At 47.6% G+C, this 21,479-nt stretch overlaps 1 protein-coding gene across 3 annotated transcripts; it reads left to right on the plus strand.

Annotated features, from left to right (window-relative positions):
- The first annotated feature begins 2,560 nt into the window (after positions 1-2,560).
- Positions 2,561-20,350, plus strand: LYRM9 (LYR motif containing 9). 3 transcript variants are annotated; one of them, XR_004347710.1, is made up of 5 exons: positions 2,591-2,656; positions 13,259-13,401; positions 15,047-15,139; positions 15,901-16,051; positions 19,836-20,350. XR_004347710.1 is itself a non-coding variant. In XM_032618036.1 (4 exons), the coding sequence occupies exons 2-4, from the start codon at positions 13,276-13,278 to the stop codon at positions 15,916-15,918; spliced, it is 237 nt and encodes a 78-aa protein (XP_032473927.1). In that variant the 5' UTR covers positions 2,561-2,656; positions 13,259-13,275; the 3' UTR covers positions 15,919-17,545. The 3 variants fall into 3 exon arrangements, 2 of the variants coding, with proteins under 2 accessions (XP_032473927.1, XP_032473928.1); XM_032618036.1 differs by lacking the exon at positions 19,836-20,350 and having other exon boundaries at positions 2,561-2,656; positions 15,901-17,545; XM_032618037.1 differs by lacking the exons at positions 2,591-2,656; positions 19,836-20,350 and adding an exon at positions 9,808-9,905 and having other exon boundaries at positions 15,901-17,118.
- The last annotated feature ends 1,129 nt before the right edge of the window (positions 20,351-21,479 follow it).

Consider the following 21,479-nt stretch of genomic DNA (forward strand, 5'->3'; position numbering starts at 1 on the left):
GGGGTTTCCATTTTCACCCTGATGTCCCCTTTTGGCACATTCACCAGTCACCTCATGCCCCTCACCCTGTGTTCTGGCAGGATTTGAGACATGCAAATTGCAAACTGGTCGATAGCAACTTTGCATATTTTGAATAGAAGAGAACCCCGTAGTACCGCTCGATCTGTTCACAAGGAAATCTGAGATAATGGGGAATGAGAACAAGGGCAGACCAAGCGTCCTAAGTGTTTTCTTCAAAGTGTTTATTATGCTTATTAAATCTATTGTACAGTGATGAATGAATTTGAATTATTTACATGGTCAGCCTTTGAGACAATAACCTGATTTAATCAGAGGATGCAAATGTATCTTGTCTCTTTGAAATCTAAAAACAGGTTTAAACTAGAAGAAACTTCAGGACTTGTAACTTTCCCCACAGATATGGTTACAAACCTGCAGTTGTCAGGTTAAATGACATATTGCCAGAAATCAAGAGAACAGAATGATGTATTTCTTAGGAAGTCGAAAAACGCCCCTGGGAGAAAATGTCCCCTGGACAGCCAACTCTTGGTTGACAAAGTTCTCAAGTAAAAAGTCTTTCAATTCTGTTCATCTCGAAATATCGTGCACAGTCTGACGTGAGGGTGCTCATCTGCTAAAATGTCAGTGGAAAAAGGAAAATGACATGGTAAGAATGGTTGGGTTTTCATTAGATTGTGGGGCTGGTGTCATTTTTGTGAAGTTTCGGACTGGTAAGAATTCTTCAGTTTTGCTACTCAAGCTGTAAGAACCTAAGGTTGCTGTCACGTTAAAAGTATTACAATCCAATTAGTTCACAATCTAGGCTTCCATTATGATTTGGAAAACAATTGGAAATTGGTATCCAAGCCTACTCTACTTTGGGTTATTATTATTTTTTTCTTGGACGCTTATAAGGAATGTTTGTGAAAGGTAAAATCTCGTGTGTTTGTAAAGACAGAACAGGCACCCATAGTTCTGAAGGTGGAGTCTTTCTGAGGTAACGTGAACAGCTTGCATCTTGAATATTTTATAAGATCTAGGTATCAGAACAATGTTTCTGATGGGGGAACATAGCGATCAAGGCACAAAAGAGAGATAGGGCCAAAGAACAGACTGTAATATTTCTTCAAAATATTAAGTGATCCTAAGGCTGAAAACAGGAATGGATGGTGACTACAGATTGTTCCTTAAAAGGGCTCTAAAAGCTTAATGATTTATCGATTGGATCAACACTAACGATGCACCTCTGACTATGCGTGTGTAAATAAGGGGGCTGATTTATGAGGGTACAATCGTATGCTTCAGATATATTTGGTCCAAGTCTACATATTGAAACTAAATTGAAGGATTGAGGTCATTATCTGAATATTTCAGGGGAGGAACCCCCAAATGATTTGGAGGAAGGCAAGTATGTTAGGTGAAGAAGGATAAAAAAGAAGGAAAGAAAAGAAAGGAAGGAAGGAGGGAGGGAGGGAAGGAAGAAGGAAGGAAGGAAGGAAGGAAGGGAGGGAGGAAGTGGGGAAGGAGACTCTAAAGGAGGTTAGGAAAAAAAGAGAAAAACTTTAAAAAACACTCCTGTTAAGAAATATCTCCTGCTTTTCTTACCTTAAAGGAGGAAAAGAGATCCCCAGGTGCCACCAGGGAGCAATGTTTTCCTTAAAAAAAAAAAAAAAAGAAGAAGAAGAAGAAGAAAGAAAAAGAAAAAAAAAAGGGAAAAATAAAAAGTTATCTTGTTAAATCAGCTACACATGGAGTGTGTCTGTGTAAGGAAATCGGCCTTTTCATTACAAATAGGTTTTAAAAGCCCTAGAGAAGAGAGACGTGAACAGAAGCAATATTATCCACTAACAACCTAACTCCCTTTTAGGCATCAGCTGAGAGAAGATCAGCGGCATCATTGAACAGGGGGTTTGTCTTAAGATAAAGACTCATCTTTATCTCTTTCAGGATATAAAACTTGTATTTAAATCAATTCAGAGAAGCACTTTAGCTCTAAACATTAGAAAGCGGGGAGAGCCTATTTAATAAAACAGCATTATTTCATTTTCAAAGAATGATACTGGCAGTCGCTGTGAGTTTAAATTCTGTATTCTTTTCCTCAATTATAATTATAGATGGGTCTGAAAGGAAGCATGCCTATTACTCTCATATTTATTCTTTTGACAGGTGTTATGGGACTGTAATTTGATGAAATGACTCAAAACGCAGATTCCCATCCAAATATAATTCCCGTCATCAACAAGAGTGGTTTAGGAAAAGTCCTTCTGCAAGCCTTTTCACAGGTCTTGAACACCCCTCATATTTTAGCAGCAATCCATACTCAGGAAAATGGGGAGAGCCTGTCTTCAGGGCTTATATCCGAGGTAACAAAAGCCAAAAGGAAGGGTGGGTGTTTAAGGTAAGGAAGGTTGTGAGTGGGACAGCTTTCTTTTTCAACCGGGTGTACTCGGATCAGGGAAAGGGCACCCAGTAGGGTTTCCTCATTAACAGACCCCAAGTCCCGCGCGCGGCCGATAGAGGGCGCTCGGCTCAAGTCGCCCTGCAGGGGCGGTGCTTCGGCGATCCGGGGGCGGTGCTTCGGCGATCCGGGGGCGCAAGCGCACTGGTGGTAGCCGCGTCCGCCGCGTCCGAAGCTGACGTTTTCCTGTGGAGGCCGGTGAGCCGCTAGGCGCCGGCGGAGGGTGGGAGCGCGGGTGGGCGCACGGGGGCCTGAGCCACCCGTGGTGGCGGGGACTGGCTGGGGATGTGAGGTCTGGGGCGTCCTCGCCCTGGCGCGGCTAGTGGAAGACTCAGTGCCGCTGCCTTTCCTTCCCCGACCGTCTTGCCTCCGGAGAGCCGTGTGCCCCGGAGCGCGGTTCCTGGATGCGCCTCAGGCCTCGCGGGGGCGGCTCTGGCGGAGGAGGCCCAGCACGCCGGGGGGTTGGGTGCGCCACGGGGAGCCCAGGGGTCTGCGGGCGCCGGGCCCGCTGGTGGAATGTTCCTGACGGGCACACGTCTCCGCCGTCGGCCTCAGTTTGCCCATTTTCAAAAGCAGTCGTGGCCCCTGCACGGGCCGACTGCCGCAGCACCCCGTGAGGGCGCTTACCTCGAGTCACCTTCACCTTTTGATTTACGCTTCTGCCTAACTGATCAAGTCACTCCGTGGCCGAAACCCCTGAGCCCTTAGGACTAATCTTTCCTTTTGTTTGTTTTTACACACCACACAGTTCACCCACTTCCAGTGCACAATTCAGTGTCTTTTAGTTTGGTCGCAGAACGCAGGCTGCGCTCTCTGCGTCCACGTCCACCCAGCCACACTCTACTCGTCCTTCAGACCTCAGATTTAATGTTCCTTTCTCAAGAAACCTTCTCTGACCCTTGACTGGGTGAGGGACCCCATGAGCCAGTCTCTCAGGGACCTGAATTCCACTTTGTAGTATTTAGTTATAATTGAATACTTGGTTTTTATTATCCTCTGTTACTGTGTAAGTTCTGTGGGGTCAGAACTTGCCTTGATTGTTTCCGTAACTCCAGCAGCTAGCACCTTATTGGTGCCCAATGCCTATTTCGGCACACACGTGCCTTCTGTGTGTCAGACTCTGTGCTGTACTAGGGATACAACCATGAACAAAATAAACTTCCTGCTCTCGTGGAGCTTACGTTCCAGTGGGGGAATGAATACAAACAAATAAGTAAATATATATCGTGGTGAAAAATGCCGTGAAGAAAAAAGAAATGCTGTGAAGGAAAGAAGAAGGGACTATAGTGTGGTCAGAGAAGGTCTCTCTCTTTTTTTTTTTTTTTGCGGTACGCGGGCCTCTCACTGTTGTGGCCTCTCCCGTTGCGGAGCACAGGCTCTGGACGCGCAGGCTCAGCGGCCACGGCTCACTGGCCCAGCCGCTCCACGGCATGTGGGATCTTCCCGGACCGGGGCACGAACCCGCGTCCACGTGCATCGGCAGGCGGACTCTCAACCACTGCGCCACCAGGGAAGCCCCAGAGAAGGTCTCTTAAATGAGACTTGGATACATGGGCGTGTGAGCCACGTGGGTGCCTGGAAGAGTGGTTGGGTATGTGAGGACAAGCAAGGAGGCCAGAGGGAGGAGGAGCACGAGAGAAAAAGGGTAAACCAGGCGCTCTCAGCTCAAGGGTCCTTGGAGACAAGCCCTGGGTGTGTGTAGAAAGAGCTTGAGTTAGGAAGGGAGAAGCCCAGCTGTGGCTCTTAGCTGGTTCTTCTGTGTGACCTTGAGCCTCAGTTTTCTTCCTCTGTAAAGTGGGAGTAACAGGATTGGAGCTTCAGTAGGCCCTTTGAAGTACCCAGCCCAGTATCTGACACCTGGTAGCTGTATAATACATCAGTTCCCGTCTTTGGCCCTCGAGTAGAGTGTGTTGTGGCCTGTGTGGGCAAGGCCATTGGCGCAAAGCAGTCTCATATCACCAGATTCAGCTGAGGTTGCTGGTTGCTCTGCTCTGCAACCAGCATGTTTGCTTTTGGATGATGTTTCTGGTTTGCTTTGGCTGGAAAAGCTCACCAGGTTCACTTCAAACTGTAAAGGCCCAGGGTGGTTTGAGCTGACAAATGTGAGGTTCAGGATCCTTTGAGACAGCAGCTGTGGTAGAAAGAGCTGAGGATTCAGAGCCAAAGGATCTGAGTTTGAGACCTGCCTCTGCCACCTGCTGGCTTTGTGACTTCAGGACAGTCCCCTTCTTCCTGGCTTTAGTTCCTCTTTGGTAAGTGGGAATCCATCAGCACACACATATTGAGCTTCTGTTATGTACCGGGCACTGTTGACTATGGAGGGGTGACTAACATAGTCTCTCTGAGTGATCTTTGCAAACCCCCCATGAGGTACATATTCTGTTGTCCAGTTTACAGAGGAGGAAGCCAAAGGCCAGAGAAGGTGAATTTCATGAGAGAAGTTGGAACCAGACTTCAGAGGGCCTTGGATAAAGACCATTCCACAGAGCTTTTGGAGGAGGGTGTGTTTTGTAGGAAGTGTCCTTGGGTGGCACTGTGAGGGCTGGACTGGAAGGAGAGAGGCTGGATAAGGAGGCATTGTTACAAAGCTGGGAACCGAGATAGTGTCCATGGGGCTGGATCTTGAGAGCCTTGACCATGTGGGAGAGAGACTGGAGGAGCGAGGATTGTTCCCCATTTCTAGCTTGGGAGAACATGTGTTCAAGCTGGAGCCCCGGAGTTACGGGGAGCAGAACCGTTCTGTTCCTATATTGCGACTTTACCCATCCAGAAGAATAATTGCATATTTAAACAATGTCCTGTGCAGGCTTAAATTAGCTTTATCAGTGCTCAGTGAGGCATCATTTCTGGTTATTTTCTGTAGTTCCAGTCTTTTCTTTCTTTTTTAATGTATGACTTTTTTTCCCCATTTATTTTTATGTGCCCTATGTCAGGGCACAGGTTAGGGAAAGACAGTGGGATTAAATGGGGCTGAAGGCCTGTTTCTCAGCATCTGTAATGGTGATACCATTTGGCTCCCAGGAAATCCCCTTTGTGACTTTATTTTCACTCTTTTCCTTTATTCTGTCACATTCTCCTTGGGTTTCCTAAGAGCTTTTTTTTTTTTAGTATTTCTCTAGCTGCCCCTTTTCTTTGTGTCATTGACATTAGTCTTGGGACTTGTTTTTTCATCTGTATGCAGGGGGAAGCCATAGATGAGGTCCTTGGGTTTCTGAAAAGCATGGAACAAGGGTTTATGGAGAAGGTTGAAAACCAAGAACTGGATATAGTATAGTCAGGTGCTTTCATGAATGCTTGGACCTGGTCCTGAAGGAGCCCTGGGGAGAGTTCTCAGTGGGGTCCTTAGCCCTGATCTGGGCAGCATTTGCGAGTGGCTCAGATATAGACATAGGTAGTGTGAGAAGCAGGTGAGGGCATGGGCTTTGGAATAAAATAGGCCTAGGTTTGATTCCTTACCTGACCATGTACTAGCTGTGTGGCCTCTGGCAAGTTACTTAACCTCTCAAGAGTTTCAGTTTCCTCATCTGTAAAATGGGGCTAATGATACCCACTCCATAAGACTGTTGTGAGGATACTTGAGATAACACATGCAAAGCTGTCAACACGTCCCTGACATATGCTAATCCCTCCCTGAATGGTAGGTAGTAAGACATGCCGTCAGCTCTGCAGAGGCCAGGGGTAGGAGAGCCATGTAACACGTCAGGCCGTTCATCTCTGTGGTCCTAGGGCTGAGTCCAGAGTCACACGTGGGATAGATGCTCAGAATGGCCTTGCATGGGTGACTGACACAGCTTGCTGGGCTTACTGTCTCTCTTTGTACCCGCTTTGTACCTCGTATGTGATTGTTTCTGTGCTTTTGTTGTGCTGAATTGAGTTGGATAACAGACAGGATCAGGTGTCCCAGAGATTGTGGCAGATTGTGACTCTGGACTGAACTAATAAAATACAGGATGGGGAAACAGACCTAAGGATAGTTCGTGGAGAAAAGGTTCCTTTGAGCCGAATGCCAGGGCCATGTGAGGGCCAGAGCAGAGAATGCAGTCTGGGCCGCATTCCTTGGATTCCCAAGTAAAGGAGGTGGCATTGCCATGTGAGCGCCAGTGCCCACGGAGCCAGTCAGAACACAAGCAAACCATGGTTTTTCTCTCTGGACAATATGTTGAAGAGTGAGATGGATAATGAAGGGATGTGTGTGTGTCCAGAAAGAGGAGGGCGGTGAGATGGAGAAGCATTGGGGGTTACGGCACCTTCAGGATGCTTATCTCGGAAAAGATATGACTCGGGGGCTGGGGTGATTGACTTTGAATAATGACAGACTGGACTTGGTGGTAGGTTAGGGAGACTTTAGCCCCAAAGGGCAGAGCTCAGAACGGCGAGTAGAATTTTACAGGGCAGATCTTAGCTCAGAAGCGAAAGGAGTTTCAGCGCCCTGCCTTGAGGGAGAAAAGGTGGGTGACTCCCTGCCATGAGAAGAGATTCTTTGACACCAAGTGGGAGACGGTCACTTTCAGCTCTTTGGCATCCTGCTTTTGAAAGGTGGCCTACTTTGCCCTGTTTCTATTCATTCAAGTTAACACCTTTTCCTGAGAGCCTGCTACTTCGGTGGCCGCAGGATGAGTAACCAGAACTCAGTTCTGATTTGGGAAAAAGCTAAAAAAGTTTCACGTGATCTGTAGTTTGATTTAAATGTAAAAAAAAAGATGTATTTCTTTTTCTCTCTGATGTATAGAGAGCTAACTGAGTCGATGAAATGCACAAACCTCTTCTGACCTCAGTCTGCACCAGAGGCTTTCTTTAGCAGACCATTCCTATTTTGGGTAGAAGCATTAAAAGGGCATCATAATGTATTGTTTTCCCTTTTGCTGCTCTTCCAGGGGCAGAGAAGGGCCTGGGAGAGGAACCTCATATTCAGTGAGCTGCTGCCAAGAACCAGGCATCTATGTCTCTTATTTAATCCTCACATCAGCCTTGCCATGGTTTGGGGCCCACATGCTTCACTCTTCCACTCAGTCAGTACTCAGGGACAGAAAAGTGGCCTGAAAGTTGTTGGGGAGAGGGAGGATTCAGTCTGACACCCCTGTTTAGTGGCCACTGTGTGCCAGGCACTGTGGGAGTGACGAAGTGACAGAGGAGACTGAGCGGGGAAGAAGGTAGAGTGCGTGGGGATTTGGTTACAGATGGGATAGAGGTTGGTGGTTGATTGGGGAAAGTCTTCAACACCCCACCCCTCCATCACCATGCACACATACTAATGACCCTAGCGTTTGTTCTGTGGGTGCCATTAAAGGATATCAAGCAAGGGGCTCACAGATGAGATTTTTGTTTTTAGAGGCTCATTCTGGCTGAGCATAGGGAGGGATTGAAGAGTCGGCGTTTCAGAAGGGTGTTGGATTAATCCTGGAGAGAGTCTCTGAGAGCCCAACTGGTCCTTGGAAAAGGAGGGGCCCCCTTTCCTTCAAGAACTCAGGGAGGTTGGAGCACTGGAGCTGGAGCCAGAGACCACATCCCAGCTCCACCACTCCCTGGTTGTGTATCCGTGGGCATGTCAGCCCACTTTTCAGCCTCAGTTTCCACATCTGCAAAGTGGGGATTACAATGCTTTTTGTCAGAGGGTAGTTGTAAAACTGCACCATGCCTAACACATCAGTCGGCTCTCAGGCGAGGCTGAATTTCGTGGTGGTGGGGAGCCAAGGATATTCTCGTCTGATGGCCTCTCCAGACCGAGTGAGGTAGGAGGCGTCAGTGGCCTGCGGGAGTTCCTGCTGGTGAGCTGGAGGGAGGCTGAGGAGACTGGAAGAGGCCTGGAGTATTTGGGTGGGAAAGGGAGGGTGTTTCTGCCAGAGGTGATGGCCAGGAGTACCGAGGCATGGAGGACCCTGCAGAGAGCAGCAGTCCTTACTTTATAGGAGCACAGGCTGTCTCGGCCACATTTGGACCTCCAGGGCCTGAAGGCAGGGAGAAGGCTGAGCTATTGTTTGCTCAAGCTTGGGCATTGGCTGGATTTTGAGGTTATTCAGTCAGCAAGCATTGATGGAGGAGTCCACTGTGTGCTCTGGACTGTGCTAGGCATTGAGGCACTGAGGTGGGGGATCTGACACAGTCCTTGCCCTCGTGGGCTGGTGGGAGAGATGGACAGGCGAACACAGGGTGATTCCTGCACGTACAACAGCCTGTGGACACGCAAATAAAGAAGAGAACAAATAGTTCTGTGTGGGGGTAAGAGGGATAGGAGGAATTAACCAAAAAGAAATCATTGGAAGAGCGTTAGGAGCTCACAGAATCAAGGGAGAAGCCTGGAGAACTGTGTAGGAATCTAGACATTTCTGGAAGGCCAGGCAGCAGGACCTTCAAGGACAGTTCAGAGCAGGAAGGAGCTGATCAGGACACACTTCTCAGGGGTACATGAACTCATTTGCCGGCTCTTTGTAACCATGTTCAGGACCCTATTTCCAGAGGTGGCATATACTCAAGTGGCCTAGTTTGGGTCTGATGCTCTCCTTGTGGCCGGGAGAGATGCAGCCACTGGCGGCAGTCTCAGCAGGCCACACTCATTGGGAAGGAGTCATCCCTTAAAAAGAAAATTGGGGGTGAAGGAAGCTGTTAGGAAGAACCACAGAAATGTATTACAGGGTGAATAAAAGTCCTTTTGGGGCAGGGGCTAGTGTTCCAGGCAGCACTCATCGCGGGCTCTGGAGCCAGACTTCCCATATGGAAAGCCTCGCTTCTGCTCTCACAGCTGTGTGACCTTGGACAAATTTCCTCCCTTCTTTTTGCCTCCATTTCTTTATATGTAAAAGGAGAGCATAATGGTACCTCTTGTAGAGTTACTGAGAAGATTAAAATTAGTTAATTCTTGTGCATTTTTAGAATAGTGCCTAGCACATGGTAAGTATTCAGCAAGGCGGTTGTAATAATAACTGTAAACGATGACGACGACGATGATGATGGTTACTATCATTCAAAGAACTATAGGTGGTTTTTGTCAATGTGCCTGGCAGGTAGAAGAGTGAGGAGGGATGAATCTGGGCAGATAAGGATGCTTTCGGAATTGGCATCAGCCTAAAGAGCTTAAGACTTTATTCACTAGGTGATGGAAAGCCATGTGTGATGGTTAAGTTTATGGGTCAGCTTGACTGGGTCATGGGGTGCCCAGATATTTGGCCCAACATTATTCTGGGTGTGTCTGTGAAGGTGTTTTTGGGTAAGATTAACATTTAAATCAGGGGACTGAATAAAGTAAATTGCCCTCCCTCACGTGCGTGGACCTCATCTAAGCACTGGAAAGCCTGAATAGACCTTTCCCTACTGAGAGAGAATTCTCCTGCCTGACGCAGCCTTCGTGCTGGGACACTGGCTCTTCCTGGTTCTGCAGCAGCTTCCGGCCTTCTGACTCAAACTGGGATATATCAGCTCTGTGGATTTTGAACTTTCCAGCCTCAATAGTCATGTGAGCCAATGTCTTATAATTTCTTTCTTTCTCTCTCTCTCTGTATATGTACCTGATTGGTTCTACCTCTCTGGAGAACCTTAATACATCTGTTGTATGCCAAGCATTCTGTCACGGTGCTGAGACTATAGCAGGCAAACATGACACAGGCTGTCGTGTGCCATCAGAGTTCAGTTTGCCTGGACTCAGTAGCCAGTGTTGGGTGATGTGATGCGGGGTGTTGGGCAGGGGCCAGAGCAAGAGGGGGTCTTGGAGGCCATAGAAAGCAGTATGGATTTTATACTGTAGACCAGTGCTTTTCCAAAGTTCAATACTACTTTCATGATTCTTGGCATATCCAGATTTCAACTGCATTCTTACTTGCTTGATACATTTTTAAAAATCACCTTTCTGCCCGTTCATTTTTTAAACTGTTGTAAGCCATAATACCTATGAGATTATGGAATTTTTTTTCTCATTACACATGAAAATAAATATAAAAGCATGACAATAAAAGGATGTTCCATATACTGCTTAAAATATTTTCATCTTTGTCCCATATTTTGGGAAAAGTTGTCATGAGTGATAGGGATGGGATGGACATCAGGGGTTTTAGGCAGGAACATGACATGCTGAGATTTATGTTTTGGAAAGATTCACTCTGGCTGTTGAGTGAAGAATAGATTGTCAGACAATAGATTGCTGGGAACTCTTGCAGGTGTCTACCTGAATTGTGATAAGAGTCTGAACCGAGGATGTGCAGTGGAAGTAGAGAGGAGGGGACAGATTTGAGGGGCGTCCAGAGGTAGAATTTGATAGGACTTAGAGACCAGTGACGTGGGGATTGAGGAGAAGGCAGATTGTCTCTGTGATGGCTTTGGTTTGGTTGCCTGGGTAGACAGAGGTGTCTTTACAGAGGCAGGGAGCTCAGGTGGGGAGGCTAAGGTCAAATCCAAAGAGCAGGATATGCGAATCAAGGGTTCCCAGGGCTACAGGGTTTGACTACAGATTTAGCAATGATGCTTTGAGGTTCATTGTGCCTTAATAGCAAACCCATGCTTTAAATTAAATTAAAACATTTTTAGTTTAACTCGTCTGAGTGGACCCACACAGGCATTCTCTTCTAGTTATTACTGAGAATGACTAAGTATTATAATTGAGCTGAAAATAATCTCCCGCCCATACTTGCTGGGTTGGTTTCTAAGTATTGCTTGGGTTTTTAAGTAGTGTAACAAAGTTGTGTTCTTTCCAAGTGTTAATTTTAAAGACTGCAGATGGTAACCATCTGTTACACGACTAGCATTTTACAATATTCGATTAGCACTTTATATAGTTTGGGAAAGCCTGCCAGTGGAGTCTGCCCATTAGTCTTCGGTGGTATGTCCTCTGTGGTAGCCCTTGAAGGTCTCTGTCCCCATGATATGTGGCTCCCCTCTGTTTGTTGTGCTGAAGTGTGACTAATCGGACTGGCAGGTTGATATACGTGGCAAGAGAACCTTGAAGAGCCCTGCCCGGTTTGCACTCTTCCTTAGAGCTGGAACCATCAGCGCTCACTGGTGAAGCAGAATTTGGGAGGGCTAGATCTGTCCATCAGTTAGGACTCTTGGTTGCAAGTGACAAAACAACAAACCCAAACCTGCGGTTTGTTGGGACCCTAGGCAAATCTGGGACTGCCTTCAGGTGCACAGTTTTGGGACTCAGGTGACTTCTTTAGACTTGCTTTCAATCAGGGTCTCAGCTCTGCCGTCTTTTGTGTGGCTTCAATCTCAGGTTTCAAGAGGAGGCAAGATGGCTTCCCTGAGGGTGAAGTCCTCTCAGCATCAAGTCTAGAGGGAAAGAATGAAGCCTTTCCACTCACTCCTGCAGAGGTGTTGAGATTTGCTCTGATTGGACCAGTTTGTCATGTGCCCATCTGTGAACCAGTCCTTGTGACCATGTGGATAAAAGGCTCTGATTGGTCAGGCCTGGAGTGGAGCCCCACCCAGACCTTGTGGGCTGAGACCTGAAGGGGTGGATTCCCAGTGGCTCATCCCAGGATGTTACCAGGTGGGAGGATTGGGGAGGGGCAGGCGGCCACCTGCCCACCCCAGTGTCAGAGTGAAAGGCCATAGTACCAGGAGCAATGGGCAAATTTAAACTGTGGAGACAGACATTTATTGTTGCCAGGAGGATCATATGCTGGAAATGGAATAAAGGTGCCTCTGAAACTAGCTCCTTAGCAAGTGTCCTTTCCTAATTTGAGATAGATTAGTATTTAGATTTAGTATTCGGGTTCTTTTTTTTTTTGAGTGGGTGGGGATTGTCTTCTTTTTATGTTACTTTAAAACTAAGGCCCCTCACTTAATCTTGGTCTGTTAGCTTCTCCATTTGGAACACAGTGAGCTTCTCTCTCTCAGAGAGGGGAAATCTGTGCAGAGGAGATAACAGATTCCTTTCAGTCCAGTTCAACAAACAGGGCACGAAGCATTGGGGCCCGGGCCAGGCTCAGTAGGTCTGGCAGCTGATGAATCCCCAGCAGTGTGGGAAGCGCTGTTACAGTTCCAGGAACGTGGCACTGCACCTCCCCAGGGAGGGACAGTCACGAAGGGCTTCCCAGAGGAAGAGACACTGACCTGGCCCTGGAAGGATGAACACAAGTTCCTCACATGGAGGAGACGGGGAAGGGAGCTCCACGCTGAGGGGGCTGTGTGTGCAAAGTCACAAGAGGTGACCTACTTGCCGGCTGAAAGGGTCTGGGAGAAGTTCCTTGTGTCTGACTCTGGGGTGAGCCGAGAAACTGGTTCCCAAACTCATTCTGGCGTCACTGTGGGGGCGACTGGGGGAGTGACAGGCTTCAGGCAGGGGCACCAGGCAAGGTGCTGTAGTAGAGGTTCAGGCAGGATCCTCTGGAGCATCTTGTTAAATTGCAGGTTCTGTCCAGTAGGTCTGGGGTGACATTGCGTTTCTAATTAGCTCATGGGTGATGTCGATGCTACTGGTCCAGGACCACACTTCGAGTAGCGAGGCTCAGACCTCTGGGCATTCTTCCCTCTGTTGCCTGAAGTCAGCTGGTTTCTCAGTGACTGTGACGCAGGATCTTCCTGCTCATCTCCCTTATTCCTCCTGGCATGACACCTCCTCATCCACCACCTGAAGCTGGTCTCCAGAAGGAAGACGACAGGATGAGGCTGTGCCTCTCACCTTTGGTCCTTGCAGGCCTGCTCTGAGCTGAGACTTCTGCAGGACCGAATGCCCAGCCTGAGCTTGGGGTCTGGGTTCCCTGGGGACCTGGCTCCATACTGTATCAAATACGTCTGCTTCCCAGAGCGCTGGAAGCTGGGGGCCAGGGCTGAGTATTGGCTTGATGCCTAGAAGTAATGCTCTGTGTTTTCCAGGGACAGAGGCCTTGCAGATGGCCCCGCTACCAGGGGCAGAGCTGGTCCAGAGGCCGCTGCAGCTCTACCGATACCTGCTGCGCTGTTGCCGGCAGCTGCCAACCAAGGGCATCCAGGAGCATTATAAGCATGCTGTCAGGCAGGTGGGAGTAGGGTCCACTGGGCTTGGGGTGGGGGGCTTCCTGTAATAGGGGGCCTATCACAGGGTTGGGGGCCAGGGGCAGTGGGCAGGGATGGTTTTTCCGGTGGTGGGGTTGGGGGTGGCAGTTCCATAAGAGCCACCGGAAAGCAGTGCTGGTCAGCCCAGCTCCTCTCTCTGGTTTCTGTTCCGGAAACAGGATGCACCCAGCACAGCAGCTCTGTGCCAGGGCTTGAATAAGGCAGCTAAACAGATAATTAAAATAGAGTGTGAGACATAACATCTTTTTGACAGGCATACCTGCCAATAATGCACAACCTGAATTTAATCATGAGAAAACATCAGGTAAACCCAAACTGAGCAACCGTCTACCCATAACCAGCCTGTGCTCATCAAATGTGTCAACGTCCTGAAACACAAAGGCAGACGACTGCTCTGGTTTAAAGGGGACTAAAGAGATGTGACAACTAAGTGTAAGGAGTGATCCCAGATTGGATCCTGGACCAGAAAAAGCAATGATTGTAAAGGACATTATTGGGGAAATTCATGAAGCTGGAATATGGACTGTAGATTAGATAACAGTATTATATCAGTGTTCAATTTTCTGAAGTTGATTACTGTGGTTATGTAAGATAATGCCCTTGCTTACATACCCAAAGTATTCAGGGGTTAAGGTCATGATACCTGAAACTTTAAATGCTTCCAAAAATTTTTATACAAACCCATATAGAGAATGATAAAGTAAATGTGGCAAAATAGTAACAGTTGGTGATTCTGGTAGGGAATTCTTTCGTAATATTCTTGCAGCTTTTCTGTTGATTAAAAATTATTTCCAAATAAAAAGTTAAAAGCTGAAATTTATATAAATACAGTATGGAAAGTAAAAAAATAGAGGTAGTAACAGAGGGTTGTGGAAACATAGAGAAGGAGTAGTTAGCTGTCTGAGGGAGTCTGGGAGGACTTCCTGGAGGTGAGCATTTGAGGTGCTCCTAAAGATAAGTAGGAGGACGTGGGGGGTTGAGAGTGACATATCAGAGGAAGTAACCAGTTCTTTTGAAGGGCCATGAGAGCCACACCAGTGAACCTGAATCTCATGTTGCTTTTCAAAGGCGAACATCTGGTCAAAGCAAACAGCAGCCCTGCATTGCTCTGCTTTGGGCCTGGCTGGATTTTCCAAAGCCACCCTCTCCACTGCCCCTCCCTTCCCTGCATGGCTTTCCAGCATGGGTCTGGAGAAACTCTGCTCTTCTCTGTGGTGAAGCCATGCAGAGAGCTCAGCCTGGTGAAAGCAGCTTCCTGGGAAGAGCAAACGAAGCAGAGAGATGGAAGTTTCCCTTAGGCCTCTGCTACCCGATAACCTTTTAGCTTGGGGCCAGTCTTCCTTTTCACGGCTGCCCTGCTGGTAGGAGTACAGGCTGTGTAGTTGGATAGTCCAGGATTCAAATGCTGGTGCCATTGCTTAACGGCAAGGTAGAGTTTCTGAGCCTGTTTCCTCATTTCAGGGTGTGATCATCATAACTGTCTGTGGAGGGGTAAGAGTGATGCTGAGTGTATAGTGCCCACAGTGTGCCTGGCCCACAACTGCTGCTCTGAAGCTGCCAGTCCTGTGATTTTTGCCTAGTCATCTTTCCATATGCTTAAACCTCCAGAGTTTCCGAGTTCATTCGGATGAAGACAGCCCTGAGAGGATCCAGCAGATTATTAAAAGAGCCATTGAAGATGCTGACTGGATCCTGAACAAGGTAAGTGCTCGGCTCCGACTTCCACCTGCGAGTTGGGGTTGAGGGCTGTAATCTCCGTGACCACCAGGGGTCGCCCCTGCCCCACAGTTGAGACCGATCAGCGCTGTGGAGGCCCCCCCCCCTCCCCTTACCAGCCGCTCCCCTCCCCAGAAGCCCAAAGGTGATGGCAGATGCCCTTCTGGTTGCGTTTTCTGCAAGGGGGTGCGCATCCTTAATCCCTAAAGGCAAACTTCTGCCTCACAGTACTGAATAAGCCGAGATGGGGCCACAGGAAGAAGGAAGAGAACAGTCTTGCTGGTAGCAATAGTGCCAGAGCTGGCAGCAGCCTTGCGACGGCTCAGAGAGGAAAGCTGGGTGAGGCAGGGTTGCTGAGGAAACATTCGAGTGTCTGTTTTGGTAGAGGCAGGAAGGGAGTCAGGAATACAGACAGGCTTGCTGGTCCTTACACTTGGTATTAGAACAGCCTTGAGAGCTGGAGCACACCCCAGCTTTCTGAATGTTGTCTTCTATAACCGGAGATTTTTTTGTTTCTTCTGAACGAGACTCAGCTTGATGGGAAGACTGGACACACCACAATTTTCAATTCCAATGTTCCCAGTGTCTTTCTCATCCTCTGTCCCCAACCCCATCAACTTCTTTTTCTGTTGGAACCAGCTAGAGACATGACTGTCTGATGCCTGCTGACCGGGTTCGACTTCCCGGGTCCTCCCTCCCCCCGCTGGCTTCCCTCACCCGCTCGTAATGATCTCTCTGTCTTACAGTATAAGAAAGAAAACTGAGACTCCAGGACGTAGTGAGTGCAGCTGCCTTGGAGACACTGATATTGAGAGCCCTCGCTTCGCCTGGCCCTAAGCAGCAGCGGCAGTTTTGGAACATCCACTAGCCTCGTTGGCTGGGAGCAGGAAGTCAGGGGTAGGAGAAGCGGATACTTGCTCAGACAGATCTTCTTGCCATGTTTGTGTCTCCAGTGTCTCCCTTACGTTTGCTTTTCCAGCTGGTTATGATGTGAGATTTGGGGAGAATGTGTTTTCTCACTTTGCACTGAAAGTGATTCATTTACTCTGGGCATCATTCTTTGAGACCCAGAGCTGGCGTGCCCTCATATAGCTTCCTGTACAGAGGGCAGGGCATGGGTTTAAAAACCAGACAGATCTGGATTTGAATCTCAGCTCAGCGTTTTTTCAAGGGTTTTGGCTTCAAGTCCAGTTTCCTCCTTCATTAGGATTAGATAAGATGAAATCAAAGAGCCTGACGTAGGACATGGTATGCGGTGGGGCCACTAAACATCCCTGTGAGGAAGCCGTCCTCTGCTGCTCCCGCAGTGCTCACACATCTCTCTAGCTCTCTCCACATCAGGTCTTAGTTCCTTGTGGGCTGGTCCCGTCCCTGCCTATCACCCCAGGCCTCTGATCCCCCGCAGTTGCACTGTGCCCAGCGGTCCGCCCAGCAGCTGCTCTTCCTGACACCAACCCAGAGAGGCAGAAACCCTGGTCCTTGCCAGAGTGGCGAAACAAAGAGCGCCAGAGCAGCTGCAGCAGATGGCGGCGCGCTCAGGCTGTGTGAACCTGGGATCTGTTTTGAGCGGCCCTTGCCTGCTTTACTCCACCTTAGCAGGAAAGCAGGCAGGAGCAAGCCAGCAGTCATGAGGTTATCGTGAGCCTGAAATCGGTGGAGAGTGCAGACCTGGGCCACATCCCAACTCCACACAAGTTACTCTTGGGTCACTTACCTCCTCTCCTCCAGCTTCTGTTTCCCCGCCTGTCCAGCGGAGTAATGACCATACCTACCACAGGGGGCCACGGTGAGGAGTCACGAGCCCTAACGTACACCAAGTGCTTCACCCAGAACCCGGCCTGGGGAGCGAGGGAGAAGGGAGCTCAGAGAGGTTGAGCCCCTTTTCAAGGTCACAAAACTGCTAAGCCAGGTCTGTGAATGTACCAAACACTATAGATTTAGGAGGGAAAGGAGAGCAGCTGGGAAAGAGGGAAGGAAGGGTGAGAGGGAGGGAGGGAGGAGGGAGGGAGAGCAGCAGGGAATGTCGGGGTAACTGGCCGGAGTGGGCAGAGCAGCCAGAAGATGCAGAGAGAAGCCACACCAGGATGCGAGTGTCCCCCAAGGACTCTCAACCCGAGGATGAGCTAGCGCACATCTGTGTCCTTGCAGTCATGTGACTTAAAGTGACTGAGATACCCTCACGTGCACTCAGCTGATCAGCAGATGAGGAAGTAAATACATCAATTTGTGAAAGCTCTGGTGTATGTTGTTCCCTACTGTGTGCTGTCATACTAGATGCTGAGGATTAGAGATAGGCGAACAGAAAGCTGCCTGGGAGGGATCGTTCTTCAGAGTCCTAATTCATTAATTGAAATGTCCAATCCTAGGTAAAAATAAAATTTCAGAACTTGACTTAAGGTGGTGGTATCTCCCCTCTTCCAGTTGGGATCTGCTGCAGTGGGAAACCCGCTGTCAGAGAAGGGGGCACGGGTGGGCGGCTGTTGCTAACTTGGGGGTGGGGCGGGAGTGGAGGGGCATGCCAGGCAGAGGGACAGTTTAAGCAAAGGCTCCAAATAGCACCACTTGCTCCGGAACTCCCACGCTGTTCAGTGTGGTTGAGACCCTGTGGACGGAAGAGACAGTTCTACAGTCATCTCTTTATGTAATTGTCTCCCACCTGAGAGTGAACCCCTGGAGGGCAGGGACCACGTGCTGGTAAGTGCAAAATCTTCTGGGCCAGCTCTGTGTGCCTGCTGCCCAGGTGGTGAGCTGTAAGCATTTGTTGAATGGGAGAATGATAATTCCAGGCAACCTGATGTCTCTCTTTTGTTAGAGTGTTTATTGCTTTTTAATAATGGGGGAGGCTGTGAGGTGGTGATTATTTCTTGGCCAAGCACTGGTGTGTGTGTGTGTGTGTGTGTGTGTGTGTGTGTGTGTTCTTATCACTGATGCTCAAATAAAGTCTTACTATTATTATGAAAGTAGTTTTGACTTTGAGAATCCCCTGAAAGGATTTCGGGGATTCCCAGGAGTCCATGGACCATACTTGAAAATCACTGTCTCTATATGTACACTGAATAAAGCAGAATACAAAGTAGATTTTTACCTCCCTTCTTGATGCCATGCCTTTGTTAATTTGGCCTAAGATTGTATTCATTTTTTAAAGAACCAGTGTCATCTGATTGGTTTGTATTCGGCAGTTAACGTGAAAAAAATCTTAGAAGACACGATGCTAGGGGAAGCAAAGAACACCTTCATAGGAGAAGTAATGCTTAAGCTCAGTCTTCATAGAGAAAAGAATGTTTTTTCAGGTGAATAAGTAAGGCAAGTAGCGCATTCCAGATGGGAGGAGAAGCATGGGCAAATATGTATGGCATGAACAGCTTGGGGTGCTGGGAGAGTGAGGAATTTATTTGTAAGGTACAAGGGTGCCAGAGAACATCATGGACACGGCAAGAGAGAGGTCAGCAGTGGGGGTAGGAAAACCCACATCAGGTTGGGAATAGGAGTAGGTGAGATTGGCCATTAGAGAGGCCTGCTTTGGGCCAGTGGCTGAAATTAACAGGCATAGGGGCTCTTGGGCTCAGCCAACCTCAAGGTTATGAGCCCTAGTCAGTTTCAGAGTTCTAATGAAGCTCCTCTTGTGCATTCATTACTCAAAGCTGAAAGGGAACGGCTGCCTCCCCAGATGTCAATGGAAAGGGATTCATTCTCTTCAGAGATGCTGTGTCTCCATGGTATTGACAGCAGCTGATTAACAGGAGGTAGAGATAGAGATATTCTGATGGTTTGGAGAAACCTGATCCTGAATGAAGCTATCCAAGTGCCCACTCAAGGGCATGCCCCTCCTTTGGGACCCACTGCTACCCATATAGACCCCTGTACTTCTCAGACAGGATGGTATTTATGGAATTAAAGGTCTCTCTGTTCCACAAGATAGTGAGTTCCAGTGGCAAGGATCATGACTTCAACCCATTCAGCAAATGTATGTGAAGCTCCTACTGTGTGCAAGGCACCATGCCAGGTGTTGGTAGGGTACCTAAATTTAAGGCCTTAACCTGGATCCCAATTACATTTTCCTATTGATTTTGGCTCATAAGGCCAGCGTGTCAGAATTAGTAGAATGTGGATCTAGCATGTTAATCACACTTCATGTCTTCATTTCCTCTGCTGTTTTGCCGTTGATTCATTAATTCAGTGAACATTGAGCACCTCTTGTGTATCAAAAATTCCATCTGTAGTTTCATTAAGGTTGTGTTATGGGTGGTTTAATTGCTCTGCTGATTGATCTGTGTGGTTTCTGGAGATGTACGGAGAGATTTCATTTTGGGCACCCATGATTATCCATAGGAATCTAGTTTTTTAGTCAAACTAAAAAAAATATTTTTTTTTCCTGAAAGCTTTCTATTTATAGACATTAGCCCACATTTACACACACACACACACACATAACATTTGCTGCTGACAAGTCTGGCTGAGAAATGGTGAATGACTTTGAAAACATGTTTTTTCTGACATTTTCACCTTACTATTACTGTAAATCTTTAAAATTCTTGAATTGGAGTGATAAGGAGAATTGCCCAAGCCTCCAACCTGTCAGTCTAGCCTCAACCTCCGGCCTCTAGGCATGTAGGTAAATGAACATTCTCTTTCTTTTTTTCATCTTAGCTGCAGTGTCGATTTCATGTTCTCTCTGGTCTAGGCCCCTGTGCATAATTGGCTGTGTCAGAAACTGCTGCTTGAGGAGCTTGGAACCCTCACACGCTGCTGGTGGGAGTGTAAAGTGGGGCAGCCGCTTTGGAAAACATTTTGGAAGTTTCCCAAAATGTTAAACATGGAGTTACCATATGACTCAGCGATTCTACTCCTATGTATATACCCAAGGGAAATGACACACATCCACACAAAACACTTGTACACAAACGTTCATGGCTTTATTCATAATAGCAAAAAAAAAAAAAACCCAGATAACCCAAATATCCATCAACTGATGAATAGATAAATAGATGCAGCGTAGTTATACAATAGTATGTAATTCAGTAATAAAAAGGAATGAAGTACCGATACACCCTGCAACGCGGATGAACCTTGCAAACACTATGTTAAGTGAAAGAAGCCAGTCGTAAAATACAAAGATATATTGTATGATTCCATTTATGTGAAATATCCATAATAGGCAGATCTATGGAGACATAAAGTAGATTAGCCTAGGGGCTGGGAGGGGTAGGTGTTGGGAAGAGTGGGGTTTCCTTATGGAGTGATGAAAATATTTTAAAATTAGATTATGGTGAAGGTTGTACATCTCTGTGAATATGTTAAAAACCACTGAATTGTATACTTTAAATGGGTGAATTGTGTGGTATGTGAGTTACATCAATAAAACTCCTAAAAATAAAACAAAATGCCAGGAGAAAACTGAATAAATCCGAAAGCATCTGGAAGGTAATACCCATACTATCATTAATTTCTAGAAAATTCTCTCCTTCTTGATTAGTTTCTTTTGAAGGGAACAATTGTCTTCTCTCTCCAGTGGTGTCCAAGGCTGAATTTTTCTACTGGGAATGAGGGCCAATCCTCATGCCTTCTTTACCCACTGTGCTCACTTTGTAATCCTTTGGGGCAGTTCTCACTTTTCTTCAGAGAGAAACAAGCCGAGAGAGGCTAAGACATTTGTCCAAGGTCACATCTCAAGAACACACATCTTGGGCTTCCCTGGTGGCACGGTGGTTGAGAATCTGCCTGCCAGTGCAGGGGACACGGGTTTGATCCCTGGTCTGGGCAGATCCCACATGCCGCGGAGCAACTAAACCTGTGTGCCACAGCTACTGAGCCTGTGCTCTAGAGCCCGCAAGCCACAACTACTGAGCCTGTGTGCTGCAACTGCTGAAGCCCGTGCATCTAGAGCCCATGCTCCGCAACAAGAGAAGCCACCACAGTGAGAAGCCCGCGCACAGCAACAAAGAGTAGCCCCGCTTGCCGCAACTAGAGAAAGCCCGTGTGCAGCAACGAAGACCCAATGCAGCCCAAAATAAATTTATTAAAAAAAAAAAAAAAAAGAAAACACACATCTCCCAGGTTGGGCCCTTTCTAGAGGTTGAAGGCTGCTCTTCCAAAGGCTCTGAGATGATAACCTATCTACTTTAAGTTATATTTAAAGAAAGTTTTTTATCCTCATCCCCTCTTAGAAGTCTAAGAGGTACAAAGGACTTGGGGAAATGAAGTGACTTTGGATTACAAAAATTTTGAGTTTCCCAACTGGAGTGCCCTAGGCTTGTCACCTCTACCTGAAGCAACCTTAACCCATTATCCCAGTGTGCCCTACTTACATTGTCACTTTTTATGTGTG

This window comes from Phocoena sinus, chromosome 20 (genome assembly GCF_008692025.1).
Source record: "Phocoena sinus isolate mPhoSin1 chromosome 20, mPhoSin1.pri, whole genome shotgun sequence".
Lineage (NCBI taxonomy): Eukaryota > Metazoa > Chordata > Mammalia > Artiodactyla > Phocoenidae > Phocoena > Phocoena sinus.

Bases quoted from the DNA above. Each gene is read 5' to 3' on its own strand.
- LYRM9 (XM_032618036.1), top strand. From the start codon at position 13,276: ATGGCCCCGCTACCAGGGGCAGAGCTGGTCCAGAGGCCGCTGCAGCTC. The intron at 13,402-15,046 runs GTGGGAGTAGGG...TTAAACCTCCAG, and splicing joins ATAAGCATGCTGTCAGGCAG to AGTTTCCGAGTTCATTCGGA.